The sequence below is a fragment of the Cygnus atratus genome, chromosome 7, assembly GCF_013377495.2.
Source record: "Cygnus atratus isolate AKBS03 ecotype Queensland, Australia chromosome 7, CAtr_DNAZoo_HiC_assembly, whole genome shotgun sequence".
Classification (NCBI taxonomy): Eukaryota; Metazoa; Chordata; class Aves; order Anseriformes; family Anatidae; genus Cygnus; species Cygnus atratus.
The window spans coordinates 12,741,092-12,763,973 of record NC_066368.1 but is presented as its reverse complement, the minus strand read 5'-3'; the positions used below and the strand labels follow the sequence as shown (position 1 = coordinate 12,763,973).

Below are 22,882 nucleotides of genomic sequence, written 5' to 3'. Positions count from 1 at the left end.
TATGTTTCATGTTGGGAGGCTGGGAAGGGAGTGCTTTAACTTACAAGACACGTTTGCAATTCCCCCCAGTGCATAATAACATAAAATTAGTAGCTACCATGAATGTTTCTGCTTCATCTCCTACCAATCCGGCAATGGCTGAAACTGGCATAACAGGGCCATGGTAGGGATCTTCGTTACCAGAATCTGGGAAAAACAAATCTTCATGAAGATTCAGAGACCCTTGTCCATGAGGGAGTTTCACAGGGCTGTGAAAAAGCAAGAGACACTGTCTGAGGAAAAGGAATACCACAAATAGTAAATGCTGATACAAAACTGGGAAGCATGTTTTCAAAATGTGGAGACGCCAATTCAGCTAATGGGCTTTACTTTGGCAACAATAATGGAAAACTGTTCATAGAATCATAGAATGGTTTGGTCTGGAAGGGACCTTAAAGATCATCTAATTCCAATCCCCCTGCCATGGGCAGGGACGCCTCCCACTAGATCAGGTTGCTCAAAGCCTCATCTAACCTGGCCTTGAACAATTCCTACAACATTGCTATAGAGAATCATTCTACATGGCATGTACTGTTTCACTGAAAAGTAATAGTAATTTATCTACAAAGGAGGGATGTTCCTAACTGGCTGAAGTGGACTACCACATTCTAGCTCATTGCCTTTTCTTGTCACTTTGGACAAACAACTATTCTATCCTTCTGTTTCCTCATTAACCAGGGTTATTAATGCCACACACCTAACTTGTATGTACATGCTGTGAGGATTCAAGCTTAATGCTTATTTGGAGAAAGTTAACAAGTTGATAATCAGTGTATAAGTGGCTGTTATAATGCGGGAATTCTAGATTCTATAGTTTACAAACTATGCTATATATAATTATATATATATATATATATATATAAAATGTTATGTAAAATAAATAATTCTCAGTGGAGGTTTAATGCCCACTGAATGGAATGAAAAGTGAAAGAAAAAAAAAAAAGGATATGTAAGTATGTTTGCAAAAGGCAATACACCTTCAACTTCCAGGTCTCAGATTAAGGCGTCATCTATACTTCTACTACTATAACCATGTCAGGGGTAATAGACTGGTTATATTCATAGTTAATGAGATGAAATACGCTGTTGGGGATTGTAGAATAGCTGCCACTGCAACAGCATGTATATTATACTTGAAGATCTCTGTCTTGAACAATGCATGCTAGTCCACCTATTCTTATACCAGTCTCAAAAAAAGTTTCTAGCATAAATAAATTCAAGGTTTGCTGTGCTCAGTGAATTGCATTATCAGAGCCATCCCCTCTACATCTGTAAATTGACCACAGAAGCTGGATATCACACAGAAACATGATACTGCTTTTGGTCCAATTAGTGATTGTAACTACATATTGTTTAACAATGCTTACTAGGAAGCAAATTGATCCATACCCAGCAGTCTCATAGCCACAAAAGCAATGCACGTTCCCACTCAGTGCTCAGAATAACCACTTGCAGGAACAGGAAAGCAGTCCAGTCACTATATTAATACAATTGGGTAACTTTTGATAGAGACAGCTACCAAAAATGCCAATTAGTATTAGCTTCAATGGTGTGCATGACTGGGATATGAGAGTGCTAAGAAATGAAAGCATGAATTCAATTCACTTGATTAACTAGCTAGAATCAAACTGGTTGCGATTTAACAATCACTGATTGTAATTGCTAGGCAAACTGAATTGGATTAAATTCTTTGCAAACAGATGTAGGTTGCTAGTCTTAGTCATTAAAATATACTTCTAGTTTTTTTTTGTTTGTTTTGTTTTTTGTTTTTTTTTTTTTAACTTGAAAGGTGTTCTACTTACTTTCGCTTAAGGTGATGCTCATCATAATTCCTTTCAATATGCCAGACAGTAACAGAGCTCTCATTAACAGAACACAGTTGTTGCCAATTCATGGGATTAAAACTTAACGAGGTCACTGGTATGGCTGGCTGGGACTCACTGCACAGGAGGATATTTTCTTGCCAGTTCCTTCATTAAGGAGAGTAAAAAAAAAAAATAAAATCCACTGAAGTCATCAAAAACATTTAAGCCAAATATGTGGATGTGATTCTAACTGACATTCAAGATCACAACTGGAAAACAAATACTTTGCCACTGACTAAAAACTATGCTGTCAAACAAGACGGGTTCTGAGACTGAAAAGGATGTGGTTAATTAGCCACGCATACAATTAGTACTGCTACAAAAAGAATGAATAGTAACATAATTTTGAGAACTCGGAAAGAGAGAAAACTCAGTCAGCCCTTGATTATCAATGAATTCCTTGGGTCGTACAGTAATTGCGCTGTGAATGCAGGCACACGCTACAGCTGCTTTAACTAATTTGGGCAGAAAACAGCACAGAATTTGTGAGGGGCTGTTACGTACAGCTGTACATAACATATGAATACATTTTTCTGGTGTAACCTATTGTATAGTCTCATACTCTAAATCACATATTTCTCTGTTGTCCAGATTAATTCTTGACTGCATTTGCATTTTAGGTGCTGTCTGAAAACTGATTAACATAATTTGAAAAAATGGTTATAGCTGTTTCTTAATTTCATTGGCAATATATCTGACAATCTAAATAATGTTTATAGCTCTCATATTTGTCATTACTGCTGAGATGAAGAAAACTAAAATGCATACAGTGCTGTAAATGGATTTAATTTAATTGTGTTGTTCTGGCTTGTAAGAAATTTCTTCTCAGGAACTGATCAGGATGCAAGACAATGATGTAATATTGATAGCGTGTGAAAAAAATGAGAAGTATTCACACATAAGCACTAACTCTCATTAACATGACAGAAAGCTATAAGCCGCAATTCTGACTTTAAAAGGTACCAGCGTAGATGTCTCTCTCTAAAGATGTCAGTATTCTCATCTCATACCTAACAGTGCCAATAATCTTAGAGCAGATAATTTATTAAGATCTGAAACACTATGGTATGTGTATCTAAAACAGGAATCTGAAATTGAGCCTCTCCTTCAAACAGAAAGGAATAAAGATCTGGGGATAAAATAACACACACAAAAGGCAGCTTTTAGTTATCCATAGGCTTTCTGTGTTCTGAGGCTGAGTTAACTTTCAAAACATCTCTTACACCTTTTATTCTAAACTACGTGCTTAAAATTTCTACAAATTTCTACAATGAATGCACATTATAATCTTAACTGCAAAAAGGAAGATCCTGATCTTACAGTAAATTCACCTACCTCTGTTCGAGTTATTATAAATTCTAAGTTTAATATTGTAAGGTAGTTCTGTTTTGTTATTCAGCTCTTTCTGACTGGAATCAAGGGTTGTTCTAATGATAATTACATGCTGACAGTTGAATTTGTGCAGATTCAAATAGGTTTCCATTGTTCAGCCTTGGAAAGTGTCACTATTCTAAAGCATTTAAATATTTCTAGATGTTTCCATTTTACGGATAACCTAGAATAGTCTTTCAAGGCAGTGGATTTTTGTTTAAGGGCATGCGTCAAATATATCAGACCATGCATATTATTTCTGTGAGTGATAAGTATGTGAACTCTTTCTGACTCTTCTCTAATCATTGTAAAAGAAATATAAAGGTCATCATTACATTGAAAGTATACAGTATATTCCTACAATTTTTGCCATGCAGGCAAGAGCAGAATTTTATTTTTACAGAACGTATTTTGACTTTCTGCATCTCCACCGTATCACATAATATTTCTTTCACTGCAGCGATTAAAGCGATGATCTAACCCAGTGACACATAGTAGTGTAATCACTGAGCGCACCTATAAGACAGAACTAAGATCAAGCACAAGTAATTAAGAGGACTACTGAAAACAAAATTTTGAACAAGCTAGAAGATAGCTATGGCAAAGTAACAGTCTTTCTGACTAGTGCAAAAAAAAAAAAAAACACAGCAAATTTGGCACAGAAGGTTTGCAGACAATGATCCATCGGAAAAAAAAAAAGAAAGATGAAGGCAACCAGTTTATCTTTCACATTTGTTAATTAGTTTATGCTAAAATAGCACACATACAAAAATATTAATTAAATGCAAATGGTATTAAAGATTTTTTTTCACTCTTACCATACTGAAAGAACAAATTCTGGGATTGAAGAGTAACTGGCTAGATAAGGGCCTGTGAAGCTAAACGCAAGTACAGTGTAGTCCAACTGAACATTACCTAAAACGTAAAAACAAAGAACGTGAACTCTAATTGCCCAGACTTTGCTGTATACTATGACAAACAAAGTGCTCTTGTCAGTTTCTTTATATCCACTCTTCAAAGACGCTGTGATTCCTTTGCTTCACACCAAATTGTTTTAATTTGATCATAAAAATGTTCCCTAAGTATCACTGTTTGGACTTTTTTTTTTTTAAATTTGTTTCACTAATACTTCAAATTTGTAGTGTTTTTTTCCCCAGGTGCCCTGCAATCCTTTGCAGTCAGTTTCCTTCATCTACATGAGGTAAGGAACTGTTATGGTCCTTACTTAAAGTGCAAAGAAACTGAAACATAGATAGGGTAAGCAACTTAACTAAAGAGAGAAATATCATGGAACAGGGGAAATATCTGTTAGATCATAGCCTCTAAACTTGAACTAAAAGATCCCTAATTCCTCTCACATCTCAGATGTCTCAGCATCAAACCATCTCAGCAGTCTGCTTGGGAACCTACTGCACTATGATCTTGCTTTGTTATTCAGACTATATTTTCCTATAATGAATTCCATTTCATTCCATTTGTTTTCCCTTTCTAACAGGGAAATTTTATATTGTCCTATTCCTCTCTAGCTTGAGTCTCACTGAAAGTAGTGCAGTGGCAAGTTCTTTATGATCCTTTTGGCGATTCTTGTCGTTAGAACGTTTCCTGTCACACCGTTTCTCTAGTGTTTCAAAAAAAACCAAAACCAACCACCCTTCAGAAACTGGCTGCTTAAAAGATCGTTTTAATGAAATAGCAACAGGGAACATTACCACACCGGTACCTTTTAATTCTGTCAGTTTGTTCAGTTCTGGAAAGCTGTAGATATATATGAGGGGATTCAGCTTCCGGTCTGAAAAGGCCAGCACTTCGCTGCTCGCGTTCACTGCGAAGGCTCCCACCTGGCCGGTCGGACACTGCAGCGCTGTCGTCTTCTTTGTTTTAATGTCCAGGAAGAGGATGTAATTGCCACAAGGGTAGCAGACGGTCTGATTGTTGATAAAGCCAAAGTTCTTTTTCGAGAATCCCTGAACCCAACTTAAGAAAGAACAACTCTGTGTTAAAACAATACTCACAGACACACATTTCTCAAAATACTGTGAAAAGGGGAGTGTAACAGCTTAAACGTATGCTGGTCTGATGCTTCGGATTTGTTAGATTCATCCTCATACCAAACTTGCAAAAACACAAGAATTTCAGCCTCTAGTACCATGAATCGCTAGATCAATGTTTCCAAAAACACAGGGGTAATCTTACCATGATGGAGCACAAAGGACTGACACAAGAACTTGGAGAGATGCTTATATTTCACTTTTCATTAACAATAAAGTTAGCCGGTTCACAGGCTTTGTTTTCATACTCATAGGTCATAGTAAAAGAGTACACCTTAATTCTGAAATAATTACACAAGTACGATCCATACTAGGGACTCGATTACGTTTACTTAACCTTTTGTAAAGCTTCATAGTTCATCTGGTTGCTGTAAAATAGCAAGGAAAAAGAAAAAGGCACAGCTTGTCTTGTCTTTGTATGGAGTTAACTAAAGGGACTGTTCTGCTTTAAAGACACCAGTATTTCAACGCAGTAAAACTTCAGGGACTGAAATAAATTAGTGAAGCTCAGTCACCTTTAGAACTTGCAACATACCAACAAAACCATAACCACCTGCAGATGGTTTTTATCTTGGAGAAAGGGCGTGGACCAACATCAGCACCCCCTTATCAAAGCGACTTGCATTTACCACTAAGTGAAGATATCTGAGCCGCAGCTGAGCCTGGCAGTACCGTGGTAACACCATTTTGGCAGCGTACCAGCACCCTGTGTCCAACACTACCATCAGCACTGCCCCTTCTAGTTTCTATTCAAGCCCTTTCCGTCTTTTATCCTCTCCCACATAGCAGTGGGCTGGAAGAGATCTTTGCCCTCAACAATTGCAAGCAGCATGTTTATACTTCTTTCATGAACTTGTCTTAAGATCAGTTCAACTGCTGATCTTCTGTACTCTATTAAATTATATTATAGCCTCAGGGCTGACATAATTAGGGACATTCTTTAATGATTAGTCTTAAGGTATTTATGCCCAGCAATAAATATTGTCATCCTTTCTCAGCAGTTTCTACTCAGCCTCTTCTGCTACACACCAGATGAATAAGCACAGCCAGAGAGGAGTGAGCATGCACTGACCATGCATTTTTGCAAATCAAGTGACTGTCATGGGAACAGAGCCCAGACATGTCAGCTGATGAGTGCTTTTCCAGCCCTTTCACATGAGCGCTAACCATACGACCTGCCATGGCACACAAGCAGACCTTTACAAACATGGTCACAGGACCAGCTCGATGCTTCTCTCCAGCACTAGATCTGAGTCCGTGGAAATGAAGTAGTTTCAACTTTTGTTTTACCTCTGCAAAAAGATTCTAGAAAATGTGTGTGCAGGGATAAATTAATGGGCTGACTGCACAATGTATCCTTATGCAATCGATAAGGGTTTACAAGGAAAAGGATTCAGACTGATCTGACATCAGCTATGACCGATGCAGTACTTGTGGGTCACGGAACTAGCCGTGGCTCCCCCACACGTTCTCCATGCTTTGTCTCCAGCTCCGTATAAACACAGAGTGTCAGAAGCACTTCAGTGACAAACTTTGCTGGCTGGTGAAACGTAAATGGAACAAAGTACTCGGAGTTACTGAGCATTCAGGGTGTATTTTGTCATTGAAAAATGCTTGTTCATAGTTCATTCAAAACAGAGCTTTATATGTAACCGTTAGTTTTGTCAAGGTTCTGTGTTTTCTGAAGACACAGAACATAGTATTCCCCCTTCCCACTGCAAAATAATGTCACTTTCTTCTAATATCGATATACATACCAATTCTGCTAACACTAACCTAAAATGCATAACGGCAAACTTTAAACGTTTCTGTTTTATGGAAATGGACTGTGCTTCAACATTTAAAAGGGCACTTTTTTTTTCTCCATTGCATTGCATAATGCTTTCATTTAATAATGCTATTTTTTTTTCCACAAAGCAAAAAAACTGGGTCACGGCTCTTCCACGTAAAACCAGTTTACACAAGGGACCCACTCTGCATAGCAGTGACATGCTTTGGATGGTGCCTTTTTTTTTACTCTGCAAGTATGAGAATGTTTCAGGTTGATGCCTGAATCTCCTTTTAATAAGTTAATAAAATAGTAAGTAGATTTCTGTCCACTAAAGAGTTGTGCACCTCTAGCTGGGGAGCTGTCCCATACAAGCCATGGGGGTTGATGAAACAGCTAAAATACTTGCATTGGATTAGAAAGCTTAAGCACCTCTTCCATTACATGGAAAAAATATCTAAACAGTCTAAACTGCTGTGAAACGCTCAGCCAAGGTCAAGATGGTGAGAGAGAAAGGCAGGACTTAAAATTCCAGGAAAATTAAGAGCCATAGCAGGAGATGATAGTGGGGTGCAAGAGGTACGAACAACCAAGTAAATCCCAGAGGCTGGGGCGGTCAGGGTAAAACAGGAGAGGGACGCAGCCACGATCAGCACCAAACTGCAGGGGCTCACGAGGCCAGGTAATAAGAAAATTAAGAAAAATAAGAAAAATATAAGTAAGAACAAGCCGTAGCCAAGTCACGCCTTGAGGGGAGAGGGCACGGGGCAGGGGCACGGCCCGCAGGGCGTGCAAGGGCCCGCAGGGGGTTGGCTCGGCCGCCCCCACCTCACGTCCAGCGCCGCCTCCTGGGGCGAGGGGCCGCGGCCGTGCCCCGGGGCCCGCTCCTCGCCCGCCGCCATGCCGCCCGCCCCGCCGGCCCGGGACGCCGTCTCCTAGCGACCAGAAGGGCCGCCGCGGTTAGCTGAGGCGGGCTGCCCGCAGGATTAAAGCAGGCGGCTGCCTGGGCCACCAGGCTTGGTAGTTAAAGGGCCTGCAGGGTGAGGGGCTTGCTGCTGCTGTTAGGTGGGCAGTGCGGAGCCTGCCCGGGGGTCGTGTTTGTGTTTTCCTCCTGTTTCAGTGGTGTTTGGGCTTTTCCTTAGGGGTGCGGCCGCGCCTGTCCTCTGTCACCCTGTTTCTTTATTCTGGAGGCCCTGCACCCCAGGCAGTTCTTGGGGCGAAGCCTCAGAGGCAGCTGAAGAGAAGGTGGCCCCTGGGGAGAGGAGGGAGTACGGCTGCGGTGCTGCTTCTGGGGGGAGTCAGCACTGGGACGGGTTGCACAGGGAGGTGGTGGAGTCACCGTCCCTGGGGGGGTTCAAGGAAAGGCTGGACGTGGTGCTTAGGGGCATGGTTTAGTGGGTGACATTGGCGGTAGGGGGGTGGTTGGACCAGATCACTTCGGAAGTCTGTTCTAACCTTAGTGATTATAGGGTTTGCACATACATGGCTTTTGGCATTAGCACAGTAAGAATCCCCAAGTACTTTAAAAGCAGAACTAACAGTAATACCTCATTCTTCTCATCCTTAAAGGGGTGTTGCTCACAGTTTCTCACTGTAGTCCTTACCTCTCCATACTATAGCAGCGTGCAGCTCCTATACAGTGCTACCCACTCACAGCACTACTGACTGCCACATGAGCCTGTACCATGCTTCTTGTCACTGTCTGTGATCCATGCTGCACAAAACCAAAACACGATGAGGAATTTTTTTCCCCTGTGGTAAGAAGATCTTGCTGTTCTCAGGCACTGGCTCTGTTGTGTCCCTGAGGGGCTATTGAAGCACGCAGGTCTGTAACGTTGCAACTGTACCTTGGGTTTGTGTGTGCCTGTCTCTGGGTTCTGAGGTAGCAGACTGCCCACGGTCTTAACCACTAAAATAAACTTCAATTTTTTTTTTCACCCAGATTTTGCTGAAACTGTCCTAACAGTAGGCTGTCAGCAGAAAAAGGAATGTCCTCTGACACAGTTCTTCTAAGGGTGGGACGAATTATCTTGTTGGAAAGAATGTCTTACGTACGGGTTCTGTTTGCCCCTGTTTGTTCTGTTTGTTTCATGGCAGGCTTGTGCAATGAATTACCACTCCCTTCTACTGTTAAACTGCTTATTGCTGTTTGATTATGTAATTAATGACTTGACAAAAATTCATGTTGTATTTGAGTGCATTATGGTGTCAGGTTTGTGGTGACTTTACTGGTGGCCATCTCAGTGTTTGCCAGCAGGAAGGATCTCCCCAGAAAAATTCTGGTCTTTGTGACAGGATGCCTGAGGCCCAGCTACAGTGACAAAACCAAACTAAAAGTCAACAGCAGGCAAAACTTCCCCCATTGTATAAGCATGGGTCCCCTGGTGACCCTCAGAAAGCTCCAGATCTCTATTAGCACTGACAGGTTTGGCGGAGACATGTCCATAGCCAGGACATGTGCCCACAAACGCACCGTTTCCATGCAACTTAGAGCTCTGACTTGAAGGCTGGGTGGAAATGTGGGGAGCCCTGGAAGGGACATTTCATGGTTGGGACCACAGGTCAACTTGGACACTGAAATATGTGTAGTGGAAAGCTCCTTTATTTCCACTATTGTACCCCCAAGGAAAGCTGGTATGGGGAAGCCCCTGGTGCCCTCACCTCAACTAAATGGGGGGATCTTCTCTATGATTCTGTTGTGTGCTCTGTGTGTGCTGATGCCACCACTGTTCATCCTTGCAGAAGCAAGCACGAATCCTTTTTGCATTTGCAAGGTAACAAATTAAACCTAGCCTTCAGCATACCCCCTCATCGGCTAGGCGATCTGTCCCCTTCCCTTAGGTTTCCATCATGAAGTATTATGGCTACAGGAGAAAGAAACCCTCATTATTTTCAAGGTAGTCTGGGATTCGGTTTGAAGGGCGATATGCAATGCACCTGCAGGAGGCCCCTGAGGAGCAGGAGGGCGTGAGGGCTGAGTGAAATACCCGTGCCCTTCCCACCGCTGCAATTTTCCATTTCCACAGGCGATTGGCGGCCAGAGATTACAAATCAGCATTCAGTCAGAATAAAAAGGGGGCGAGGGCAGCGAACTGAGGCAGGATCCGCCCCGCGAGGCAGCCCTCAGTTTCCGGGCGGCGCTGAGCGCTCAGCATGGCGGGCGAGCACTCCCGGAGCCTGGGCAAGGGTAAGCGGCGGCCTCGGGGGGCCGGGGCTGTGACCACCGGAGGGGGACGAGCGGTGGTGTAACGGTGGGGCTGCTTCTCTCCTCCTCAGGCAGCACGGCCCCCGGAGCGGTGCCCGAGGGGCTGATCCGGCTGTACAGTATGCGCTTCTGCCCCTTCGCCCAGCGGACTCGCCTCGTCCTTAGAGCCAAGGGCATCAGGTAAGGCTCCCCCGTCCTACCTGGGTGCCCTCAATAACTCCTGGCTGAATATCCCCGCGGTAACTGAGGGAAAAGGGGGGTGGTTTTGTGATAAAGCTTGCGTTTCTTGGTGTGAATGTATGCGTGGTGGGGAGGGAGAGGCTGTTCTGAAGTGGGAGGTACTTACGCTGGGTGTGAGGTCAGTAATGTGAAGGCCTAAAGTAAATCCGAAGGAAAACAAGCAAACAAACCCGGAAGTTGATTTGTTTTGTTCCTAAAAGTTTGCAGTAATAGCACTTAAACCTGCTCTGAGTAAGTGTAAGGAGAGCTTTGGTGTATGTTTGTTTGTTTTTGGTGTAAGATGCAGCAAAAATTCAAGGAGATACAAGTCTTCAGTGTTCCTTTATGCTGCCACTTAGTGAAACGTAGGAGTAAGCAAATGACATTTTTAACGAAGGAAAAGTACCATCTTATAAAGTACTCTTATTCTTGTGTTGTAATAAGTTTTATAGAAGCCAGTAACTGTTGTGTTTTCGTATTTCAAGATAGCTAAGTCATTTACATGTTTCCAAATGCTGAGTAATGCTTCCCTCAGCTCACAGCATCAGAGTAATGGGGTTCTTCACCTGCTGGTCCCCAGCAAGTCCCAAGACTGTCCCAAGTTCAATAACCAGCGCTGGACTGGGAGCATAGCAACTGCTAACCCCTCAGTTCTCCTCTGATGCCAAGGTGGTGTGTGTTGGTGGTGTATGTGTCTCTTCCCCAACCCCCCCCCCCCCAAAATAAAAGTAGATGCATTAAAATGTCTATGTCAGTGTAATTCTGTCTTTATTTAGTGTCTTTGGACTGATATGAGGGCTGGGAGGTGTGTTTTAGTGTAGTGGTTTGGAGGGTTTTTATTGCTACCTTCTGGTAACTCTTGGTTGTTTGAAGGTTCAGCAGCATTTAGCAAACCTTGTATGGGTTTTCTGGGGGTCATGCTTGAACGTAACTTATGCTTTGTTAATAGACAAATTTCCTGCATCTTTTTTTTCATGAATATCTATTTTGCCTTTGCTTTGCATTCCTTTTCTATGTAAGGTAGAAGGCTTATCACAGGCAGGGAAGACTTGCACTTTTGTGCAAAGTCAGATTAAAGTTCTGCTGCAGCTCTTAATTGCAGTGTGGCTTAAATACAATTAAGTGCTTCCTTCTCGGAATGTTCTGAACTTACATGTGGTAAGTGTGCTATATGCCAAGCATGACCTTAGTTTTTAGCATGACTAGAAGGCTTGCTGCTCTGTGCTCACAGACCGTTTGTTTGTGTGTCTTATTAAGTTAATAAACAAATCATTGTAAGTCAGCTCTGGTTTTCTCTGGTGAAGGGAAGTGCTCCCTGGCAGTATTTCTGAGTGTCAAATGGTTAGTCCTGGAAAGGATTTCAAGGAAGACCGAGGAGGGCAGGAGAACGAGGATTCAGCCTCTCAACTACTGTAGCTGTTGACTGCATTTCACCATGGTATGGAGTAGACTGCAGTGGGGCTGAACATGCTTGGGTTTTGTTTCCTTTACTCTTTTAGCTATGAAGTAATTAACATCAATCTGAAGAACAAACCTGACTGGTTCTTTGAGAAGAACCCCTATGGGCTGGTTCCTGTTCTGGAGACCCGCAAAGGCCATCTTATCTATGAGTCCCCGATCACTTGTGACTACTTGGATGAAGCATTTCCAGGGAAGAAGCTAATGCCTTCGGACCCATATGAGCGAGCCTTTCAGAAGATGCTCCTGGAACGCTTCTCAAAGGTAGTGTGTGATCAGGGTAGATTGTGTTCCTTGCTTTACTAGAGCTTCCAAATCTCCAGATGTATTACTAATGCTGCTCTCATCTCTTGAGGGGTCTCATGTATAGGAAAGCCAAATAAATGGCATTTAAATTTAACCTGAGAAATTTTGAGTCTCTTGCTATTAGTTTATGCAAATGACTGTGCATCTGAATTGCTTCCAGTGTTAATGTGAAGGCATGGATACAGGAAGACAGCTAAGCTAGTTAAAGTGTGTATGACAGACGCAGGATTTTGAGCATCCTATAATTAATATATATATATATATAGAGTAGAGGCCTATAATAGAGGCCAAACTAGCTGAATGCTTGAGACATAGGCAGTGACAATTGCTGTATTTTAATCTGAGCATTGCTATAGGACACACTGTATGAATGTGGAATGTGAAGAGTGCCTGAGAGAGCCTACAACTAAGGCCAAGAGATTGCAGGTGGCCAGAGACACTGGACCTCTATAAGCACCCTGGTTCCGGCTCTCAGTACGGGGTGGAGGCGGGTGCTGTGGCTGGCTGCAGATAACCTCTCTGTACCCTAAATGTAGATAGTGCAAGCTTTGGAGGATCTAGGAAGTGAAAGAAGTTTTGGATATAAAGCAATAGAGAAGAGGAAGGAATACAAGATGCAAAGAAAAAAAGATGTGTACAAAGAAGGGGGATAAAAGGGCAGGGGAAGAATGTTTCTCATTATTTCTATTCAGAAAGGCCTGTTGTGAAGGAGTTACAGGGAACCATCTTGCAAGAAATGAATTGGGTTGTGAATGTTGGTTGTATGAATGACAAGATCTTAGAAAAATGCTTGGATATGAACTTCTAAAAATATAGTTAAGCTTAACTGCTGGACAACTTTCTGTACTGTATACCAACTTATCTGGCAATTGCCGAATTAAAAAATGTACAGGTCTCTAGAAGCCTGCATGTCTTGGGCTGCATTTGGTTTTCAGGAGTGTGTACCTGGGAAAAGAATATCAGTTCATACCTTGCCACTTTGTTCATAGTACATGCAAGCTAGAAACATGCTCCTCTTTTCGTTGTTCTGTCACTACAGGACTAAAATCTGTTAGTATTTGTATTTTGTCTTCCTTTAAGCCTTTACCTTTTGTGAAGTGTAAGAGATTTTTGTTAATGGACTTTAACTTTTTAAAAACATCTTAACATCTAACTTAATGTCCTAAGCTCTGAGTGACTTGCTTGTATTGTAATAGTGATACTAAAATCTTTCTCCTTTCATTTGTACAGATAACACCTATATTTTTCAAGTATGCTGCGGCTCTCAAGGATGGACAGGATACCACAGCTCAGAAAGCAGAGGTTACTGAAAAGTTAGGCAAACTTGAAGAGGTAAGAGCATTTCACAGTAGTGAGCAAGTTGGCAGTTACGTAGTTTCCCCTTACATCCCTCCCCCCATGCTTTGGTATTTGGAGCTAGATCTCTTCTTGTTCGGTTGGTAGCTATAGCAATGAATGGTCTTTCAATTTACACCCCCCAGCCCAGCACCATTAGAACAAATTCCAAGTAGCTATACTGAAATTCATCTGTATGATGAAATCTGTGTTGCATATGGGGAGACTTTTGAGTTGTAGCTGACCACTTAGATGTCTTTGTTCTGCTTTAAACGTAAGGAGGCCTTGCAGCATGTTCTAGCAGCAAAGGCTGAGGAGTTCTGGCTGCTGAAAAGCATCTGTGCTGTAGCTCTGCTGAAGATATGCTGGTGATGAAACTGAATCTTCTTCCTTTAAAAGTTCATCTTTGTTCTGCCTGCTTATCTTCTGGTGGCAGGGGACAAGTGGGCTGAGGGAGCAGAGTGTAATCTGTCCCTTCCAGAAATCCAGCTGTGGGCTGTGTTCTGCTTCAGCTGTGTAGCGCATCTGCAGCAGAGCTCCAGGAAGTGCCAGGTGGCTTTGCTGTACGAGGAGCTTCACAATCCTAATTCAGTGTCAGCAGGGGTTCTTGGCTAGCCTGAACAGCTGCCAGACTTGTCTTTCTCACAAACCCATTCCTTCTGCATTTTTAGCAGCCACAACTAATGCTTGTTTGGCTTAGGTAAGAAGCAATCCTCCCCCAGCATGTTTTGCTTCCTGTGCAAAGCTTCCAATAGCTTTTGACCTAATTCTCCTAACAGTCTCGTGCTTTCTGTTTCCTTGCCCCCTTGAATTGCTGAACTAAAATTGTTCTCAGGGTAGTCTCGCCTGTCTGATCAGGCTGACGCTGGAGCAGTGCTGCTGCTTCCCCACTTAGCTTCCCCCAAGAATTCAAGTATTTCGGGGAAGTGAAATACAAATCTACTAAACCTTAAGGAAGAATTAACCTTCTTCCTGCTTTATTAATGCCGTGAAATACTTGCTGCTCTTTCGGTGTCTCTATTTTACTGTACTCTGAAGGATTTTGCAGCAAAAGGTTGGCTAAGGATGGGATGAAGGGACAAAGCCATGCAAATGTCACTCAGCCCATTGCAAGATAAATTCAAGAGGGAAGTGTTTGCAAACGTTGCTGTATGTAGTTTGCTGCTATCCAGTAGAGGGAGCTGTGTTCCTGTCCCTGGGACTGTGGAACCTACAGATAACACAACTGTCAGGTTATTTTCTACCAGACTTCTGGTAATTCAAACAGCATGAGATGTTTCCTGAAGGACTGTTCTAAAGCTCTCTAGATCATGGGGGCTGACAGGCACGGTGTAAGTTCCATTGGAGTTCGATCTTAAAAATGCCAAAGTGTCTGGGAACAGTGGGGGCAGACTCCTAAAAGAAGAGACCAAGATCTGGAAGTTTGCTAAAGTGTACTGAGCTTGGATCACCGTGGCAGTTGTTACACTTAGACTTCTGACATGTTTCAACAACTTCCTGCAAAGGCTCATGCATTCCTTGTGGCTCTGTTTTTTTGTGTTGAGCTGTGGGGGTCTCTTTCTGGTGTATGTGAATGTCATACTTCCTGTTCCTCTGCACCTGGAATCAAATCCAGTTCCACATGTGATGTCAGAAAGGCTGTCCTGACACCAACTGCCCTCAAGTGTCATGGGAAGAGAGTCTCTGCCAAAACCATGTTCTACTTTATCTGGATATTACATTTGGCTGACTTCTTTGCTCTAGAAGTGTGTATGCATTGTTGATTAGTCTCTGCCATTATTGCTTTTTTACAGATAACAAATCACTAACTGATAGATTCTAAGATCTAAATTCCTTTTTATTTACACACAAGTTGCAAATCCCTAGTGATTAATAACTTATGGCAGTTTTTGAACCAGCACTGGAGAAGAGCTGGACTGACAGTGTATGAAATAGTTAAACTTGATATCACAACTGTGTTACTGACCAGCTCTGACTCCCCAGATATTGCGTGTGTAGGAGAAATGTGCTCTATCTGCGTTATTTCCCGTCTGATTCTTTCAGCATGCCTGCATTCCACTATGAGCTGGGCTTTTTGTTACTGCAGGGTCCTGATGTGGTAATTTTCCCTCTGAGGGTAATTGTCCTCTCTTGCCCCTCACAGATTCTGTCCAAACGCAACACTACGTTCTACGGTGGGGACTCGGTCTCCATGATTGACTACATGATCTGGCCCTGGTTTGAACGCCTAGAAGCATTTGAGCTGAATGAGTGAGTACTTTGCCTGGCTTTTAGCATGTACTGAAGTGCATCAGCATAAGTATTCTTTACATACATGCTGCAGCAATGGGCCACTTAGGGGCTGCTGAAGAGAGTGAGTGCATTGTTACAGTTTTGGGGTGAGGGAAAGCATCCTAAAGCAGAGATGTGTTGTTAAGGAATCTTCTGTAAAACAAACGAAAGGCTTTGAACAGACCTTTCATCAGATTTGTTTTCCTAACAAATAACTTTGGCAGATCCAGAAGTAGCAGTCAAAATGCAGGATTTTCTCTCCGTTCCCACATAACAGATGAAAATGGCCCTTATTTGAAGGGGTTAGAGGTATGGACACCTAGGTTCAGATTTCTTGGTCTAAAACCTCAAGCTTGGGATTAAATCTTCTGATCCTCTTTGGAAGTTCTGGGCTGATAAAGGAGGCTCATTTTGTTTTGAGGTAGGTAAATCATATCTTGCCTTGCTGTAGGTCATCTGTCCCTGTTGTAATGGATTTTTTTTATACATAAATGTCTTGGTCTGGCACATCCTTAAACAGCTCCAGTTACCATGGTATTGGGTTAACATAAGGAAATGGTGTCAAAGGAGAACTGATTTATAGCTGGTTTAACACAGGGCTGAAGAGTCAGCTTGTATGAGGATGTGGGTGCTAAAATGGGAAGATGAATGTTGTGGTTTAACCTGGCAGACAGCTAAACACCACACAGCCGTCTGCTAACTCATCCGCCCCTTACAGTGGGATGGCAGAGAAAAATGAAAAGTGCAAGAACTCATGGGCTGAGATCAGGACTGTTTAATGAGAGAAGAGGGAGGGGAAAAAAATAAAGGAAAGAACAACAAAAAAGTAACAAGAAATATACGACACGACACAATTGCTAACCACCTGCTGACCAGTGTGCAGCCACTCCCTGAGCAGCAGCAGCCCCCCGGCCAGCTCCCTGCGGTGTTATTGCTGAGCATGATGCCATAAGGTATGGGACATCCTTTTGGCCAGTCTGGGCCAACTGTCCGAGCTGTGTCCCCTCCCAGCTCCTGGCACACCCCCAGCCTCCTCGCTGGCAGGGTGGTAAGAGAAGTTGTAAAGACTCAGTTGTTGCTGAGCAGTGCTTAGGGTAAACCATTGGTGTGTTATCAGCGTTATTGTCGTCCTCAATCCAAAACACAGCACCATACCAGCTACTAGGAAGAAAATTAGCTCTATCCCAGCCCAAACCAGGACAATGAGTGTGGTACAGTTAGAGGCACCCTGTTGCCTAAAGTATTCTTGAAGAACGAGGAAGATGCAGGGAATCCTGCATGAATTGAGACTTCTGGCACTGTAAGATGAGGACTTCACCGATGGACTGCTGACATGCTTTGTCTCCTGTGTGGCCCTTGATGGGAAGGGGAAATATTACAAACAACACACAACTGTAGGCCTAGAAATATCGAGGTACTTGAGTGATTGAGGAGCTCAGCCACCGTATGTGAAGAAAAGATGCTTCCTGGGTAAAGGTTAGGAGCTACCTAGAGAATTTATGCTTTAACAAACCTTGGGATTTGGAAACTGGAATGCAAAGTACTCTAGGTAGTGTGCCAGAAGAGAATGAAAAGAACAATGGACACTTAAGCTTTCAATTTGCCACACAGTTTTTTTCTCAAGGGTGTATCAGGGTGGATCTGTGGATTTTGTTGGTTAGTTGAATGCTCGGTTTCCTCAATAGACAGTCTGCGTTTTGAGCTGCTGGGTTGTAGGCTAGTAGAAGCTGCAGAGCTTACGTTGGTTTGTGAAAGAAGGGATTTGTGAGCTGTGGAGAAGGACTCAACTGCTGCACACAATCTGTTAAAGAATCGCTACTAACAAAGTGCTCCAGAGGGAGGCAGTGGTGCACAAGCCTCTACTTTCAACTCGGAGCAGATGAGAAATAAGAGTAAAGTCTCTTTTGCAGCAGGAATAACGCAAGCAGAAACATGCTGATGTCTTGCACAATAAGTGTTCTTTTTTTTGTTTGTTTAGCTCAGCTTTGCAGAGTGCACGTGCTCTGTAAGAACTCTTACTTTCTAGATGCCAGTCTCTCTTCTACAATTTGATACGTATTTCTGTCACCTGCTCTGAGCCAAATGTTACACTGAGAGAGAGAAAGCAAAACAAGCTGTTAAACAGAACCTCTAAAGCTGTTTTGCGTCCTTGATGCCCTCCTGATGTCCCACTGGCGTTATTCAGACTCTTTCCTTTTCCCATAGCACCTTGAGCCACGCTCCAAAGCTCCAACGCTGGATGGAGGCCATGAAGGAGGACCCTGCTGTCCAGGCTACGATGACTGACACGCAGACATTCAAAAACTTCCTCCAGCTCTACTTGAAGAACAGCCTGGAGGCGTGTGATTATGGGCTCTGAGGTGTCAGTGGGCACGAGCTCGCTGAAGTGTCGTCTTCTTTTCAGTGTGCGCTCTGAGGATCTGGTGTAATGTGGTGTGGGCTCTTCCCTTTGCTAATAGGGGGATCAATCTGTGCTGAAGAGATTGAGATGGCTGTGTACTCTCCTCCTTCCTGCTCAGGAGAGGATGCTCTGGTTTTAGGCAGGAGGCAGGAAGTCATTGCTGACCATGGGTATTGATTGCATAAAGGAAAGTGGTGCCTTTACTCAGGGGTGACCATCTGTCGTCTCTGGCCTCTTCGCAGGCATTGCTGTTGGTCAGTCCCTGAACTGACCTATTACTTGCTTTGAAAATTGTAATACTAATGTCTTGAAAATAAAAGCAAAAGATGTTTTCTTTAAGCACGGTTATTTTTTCTTCTTTATAGGCATCTCTTAGTCACTGGACTGGTGGTGTGGAGGGGAGTGAGGCACTGTCAAAGATAAACAGATAATGTGGAAATAGCTTTGCACCTGGACACCTTTTGAAACTATCTTAGGTTCTAATAGAGCAGAAAAAGCACTTTGAGTGTGGAGACAAAATTATTTGAATAAAAAGTAGTCACAGGAAAGAAATTTATCACTCTTCCCCCATCAACACAGGTGACTAAAAGAACCATGACCCACTCTGATGTTGCTCAGCTGAGTATGTCTTTCTCTAAAGGCCACTAACAACCCAATCTGGCCAGAATTCAAGGAAATACTCATGCATTAAGAATAAGGCAAAGCGGTTTATTCAGGTTCAAGCACAGGGCTGCCATTCCAGTGGTGCTGAGGCAGTTGTCATGAGATGAACGAAACTGTTCCTACCTATTTCTCTCATTGCAGCGAGGGAAGGTAGCACAGCAGAAGGTGGTGGTTCACCGTTTTCCTGGAAGCTGAGGCTCTAAGTGCCTTGGAGCTTTTCTGGAGGAAAATTGAAGTTTTCTTTGTTTTAGTATGTAGTGCCCCAACATAGGAACTCTGAGGAGGTGCATGCTTGTGTAACTTCAAGTAGGAAAGCAGGAATGAATGATGGATTTGGTGAGTAAAAAGAGTTAGCAGGAGCTCCTCTGATAAATATGCTTCCTGTCAGCTTACAGAGCCTGGCAATCTGTGAGCCTGCAGCTATTGGAGGGGATTGTTTATGCTCTTACTAGTTTTAATTCAAACTATGCAGGTTTTGCACTCATATTTATCTGTGACTTTTAAACACATCTGGCACTACTTAGAGGAAAAACTAATTACTCTGCTGTTTCCTTCCAGAATGCTGATGTTCTTTTAAAAGTTTCGCAGTCCAGATCTGATGCTGCATATGTTTACTAGATTGTTATTGGAGAACCCAGAGGAATCATATAGCTGCAAGGTGTCAGAACGTAGATCTAGGCTGTTTCAGTACATGAAAGAAGGGTTTGAGCTTGTGCCACAATCCTTGAAATGGTGTCAGCAGGATCTCAGCAGCAAAATTCCAAGAATGACTAACTAGAGCATTTTGGTTTGATTAGTTACTCTGGTTGTCAAAGCTGTTAGTAAAGCGGGCTGGAAATTGGCTTCCATAAACATGCTAGGAATATATTGCAGTTTGTTCCGCTGTACTACTGGGAGATAGTGGGAGATGTGACTTAAGGACGATCCAACAATGGGTTAAGAACAGAGACTGGCATCCAAAAATTCAAGTGGCAGAGTCCAGACCACAGTAACCAGGAGACTGTATTGTGTGAACAGAAAAGTTGTGCTCTCCCCATCTTTGTTTCGTGGCTCTACAGTGTGCCATTATAAATATGCTACTTCAGCAAGAAAATGTAAAATGAAATATTCTGCCTTATAATTTACTATTAAATATCAGTGCTCTAAATCCTCAGGCAGACAGCTGGGGTCCTGAACCCATTACTGCACACCCAGACAGACCTCAGGCAAACTGTTTTTGATGTGGTAATGAATATGCAACACTTGGGCTCAGCCTTAAAAGGAAAGGAGAAGTTAATGTGGAGTGGACTGGCTCTCTCCCTTCGCTGTGGATGGGTGTAAAGGATACAGCATATTAGTTCAAAGAGGCCAAGAAGAAAATACATACTCTCAGTTCTGGTGAACAGAGGAGGATGATGAAGTCAATAAACAAGGATCAAGCGGATTAGTAGCTCTGCCCTTTGATCAGATCTGCCCTTAAAATCTTCTGTGGAGCAGATTGTATGGAACGGAATTTATTTGCTCACCTTCTGCTCCACAGTTTGCCTTTGAAGGTGGTGGTTGATGCTTTTCTTTTCCAAAACCACGGTGATTTTTCGTCATTCCCTGTTGTTGTGCCACCAAATGTGTACAACACAGGTTAAAAAAAAAAAAGTACAGGACCAGGCAAAAAAAGGACAGAAAAAGGGAAAGTAAATCTCGATTTCTTGCCATGCTTCATGTAAGAGCTGTCTGTCATGCTCATCAGGAGTGCCTGGCTGTATGTGAGGGCATGTGTTAAGCATGTGATGGCACATAGGTACATTTCCTGGGCCAGCTCTCCCCAGTTTTCCAGTGTCATGGCATCTGTAACGTTCCTCTGTGTTGTTAAGATTTGAGAACTGGCTGTTTCTTATCCTCTCTCCTTTCTCTGTTAGCCTGATTATTTCACCCCTCAGTTCCTTGGACATCTGTTTCACTTGGGAAGGGTTGATGAAAATGCAGTCTCTTTGTACTCATGAGAACAGATGTTGCTTTACTAAACTATCCCTAATTTCTGTAATATAGTGGAAGCAGTCTCCTTTACTGCCAGTCCCAAGCCAACAGAGGTAGCAGTTTTTTTTTATTTAGCTGAGTAAATCATTAATGCCATGTGATGTTAGGATTTTTCCCTCCTAAAGCAAATTTTGCTGATTTGCTAAGATTATAAAATTCACCAGTGAGATGCAGCTGTGCCTGGGGTGGAACGTACATGTTGTTTAGCAGTGTGCAGTAATGCTGTATGTGAGTCTAGGAGGATGCTAAAATGCAGCTTGCATTAAGGGACTGATGTACGGAACCTTCTCTGTGCTGATCATAGCCATCTGATGATGCCCAGGCCATGGTCTGAGGCAGCATGTGCTACAGGTTTATGCCTTAGAAGCACCAGTCTTGGCAAAGCTGGTGGAAAAAGCCATCTCTCCAGGGGAAATGGAGCTGAGAAAGGGGCACTGAACAGCCTCAAGCTGCATAGGGAGGCGACCGTGTTTCCTGTAAGCTGCAAGCCATGTGCATGAGTCACCTACGTGGTCACGCAGCAAAGGCATACGACAGCTGGGAATAAAGGATTAAAAAGTTACCTACTTCAGACCACCTGAAGAAACAATGGAAACCAACAGCGAGATGATATGGCTTAACGCTGTTCTTCATGCAGCTCTGTATGTTTCTATTTTCCCAAAGGATGCCTTTGTGCCTTTTCTCCTGTCACTTAATCATCAGACGGCAGCTCTCAACAGGAACGCGCGCTGGGCCAGGCCACAAGTTGGAGTGTGGCAGGTTTTTCCTCTGCGTTCATCACACAGCCTTTTTCCATGTCTGTTTAAGCTTGGAAGTAGAGGTTATCTCTGCTCACAATAGCTAAGGCAGGAAGATTAGTCAAACGGTTCTCCTTGTGGGAAGACGACTCAGATTATATAACCCATGCCTTCAAACCCAGAAGGTGACTCTCGGTTCATTTTTGTGTGCTTTATGGACATTGGCTGCGTTGTGCTTGTGTGTCCATGCTCTGGATCAAACTTTTCACCTTCAGAGCCGTGTCAGGTGTGGCTCTGGCAGGAGACAGTGTGGGTAGAAACCTGCATGTGGACAAGCCTTGCTTTTCTCTGGCTTTGCCTACAGCAGCTTCGTATCAGGGAGGTGATAGAATAACCCACCCACAGCCCTGACGGCGAGTTGAACCGTCAGGAGCATGGTGCTGACAGCGCAGAACACCTCTGCCCATGGGAGTGCCTGCGTGGTGGCAGCCAGGCAGGGCTGCTGTGCATCGCTTGTGCTCACAGGCACAAGAACCGTCCCGGGGCTGCCCTGGCCTGCCCTGCCCTGCCTGGTGCGAACTGGCAGGGAGGAGACCTGGAACATGTTAGCAAGCTAAGTGCCATCCTGAGGACTGGGGAAATCCCTCCGTGCTGTTTGGTTCCCAGCACAGGACTAGGCAGTACTGAAGGGCAGGAGTGATGTAATGGATTTCTCCCTTGATGCCCCTAGGGATGAGGCAGGCTGTGAACAGCGCGGTTTGCTGGTACTGCTTCTGCCTCACTCTGCCTGCTGGGCCTGTGTCGTGACGCTTTATCCTGACTGTTACTGTCTGCAGAAAGGTGCCAGCTGAGAAATCCAACGGCATTTGGAATGTCGTGGCACTGCTGCAAAGGAGCACAATACACAAATTTAATCTTGGCTCCGTATGTGTGGTTAAGTCTTTGTTGAGTTGAGACTGTTAACGGCTGTGGGCCTATTGGTGAATTTTAGATTGCTTTGCATCTGAAATCTGCCCCTTCTCCTGCAAAGCACCTAAGACACTCTTAAAAACACCACTGGGGTTTTAATCGTAATTCTGTGCACAATTTTTAAAACCAGTGTCAATTTGACATTTTCACAAGCTCCCAAATGCCTAAACAGCAAGGGCCGTATTTAAACGTTTCACCTCTGCACCTTCTACAC

General features: G+C 43.4%; 2 protein-coding genes across 2 annotated transcripts in view; one reads left to right on the top strand and one right to left on the bottom strand.

The window, feature by feature from the left end:
- The window catches only part of CFAP43 (cilia and flagella associated protein 43), a 45,355-nt gene extending 37,362 nt beyond the window's left edge, over positions 1–7,993 (bottom strand). Inside the window, exons 1-5 of the mRNA XM_035547546.2 lie at positions 7,920–7,993; positions 4,996–5,249; positions 4,094–4,190; positions 1,842–2,009; positions 98–248 (exon numbers count right to left, since the gene is read on the bottom strand). Coding sequence (XP_035403439.1) covers positions 98–248; positions 1,842–2,009; positions 4,094–4,190; positions 4,996–5,249; positions 7,920–7,993 — 744 coding nt within the window. The remainder of the gene's footprint in view (positions 1–97; positions 249–1,841; positions 2,010–4,093; positions 4,191–4,995; positions 5,250–7,919) is intronic.
- Positions 7,994–10,128: 2,135 nt separating this feature from the next.
- Positions 10,129–18,625, top strand: GSTO1 (glutathione S-transferase omega 1). The gene is made up of 6 exons (XM_035547675.2): positions 10,129–10,278; positions 10,368–10,476; positions 12,015–12,237; positions 13,510–13,611; positions 15,758–15,864; positions 18,091–18,625. Exons 1-6 carry the CDS (start codon positions 10,245–10,247, stop codon positions 18,242–18,244), a joined length of 729 nt encoding a protein of 242 aa, XP_035403568.1. The 5' UTR covers positions 10,129–10,244; the 3' UTR covers positions 18,245–18,625.
- Positions 18,626–22,882: the final 4,257 nt, after the last annotated feature.

What these genes read in the sequence shown, in the direction of transcription:
- GSTO1 (XM_035547675.2), top strand. Translation starts at nt 10,245, where the DNA reads ATGGCGGGCGAGCACTCCCGGAGCCTGGGCAAGG. An exon ending in TCCTGGAACGCTTCTCAAAG is followed by an intron (nt 12,238 to 13,509) that starts GTAGTGTGTGAT and finishes TCATTTGTACAG; the next exon opens with ATAACACCTATATTTTTCAA. An exon ending in AGTTAGGCAAACTTGAAGAG is followed by an intron (nt 13,612 to 15,757) that starts GTAAGAGCATTT and finishes TGCCCCTCACAG; the next exon opens with ATTCTGTCCAAACGCAACAC.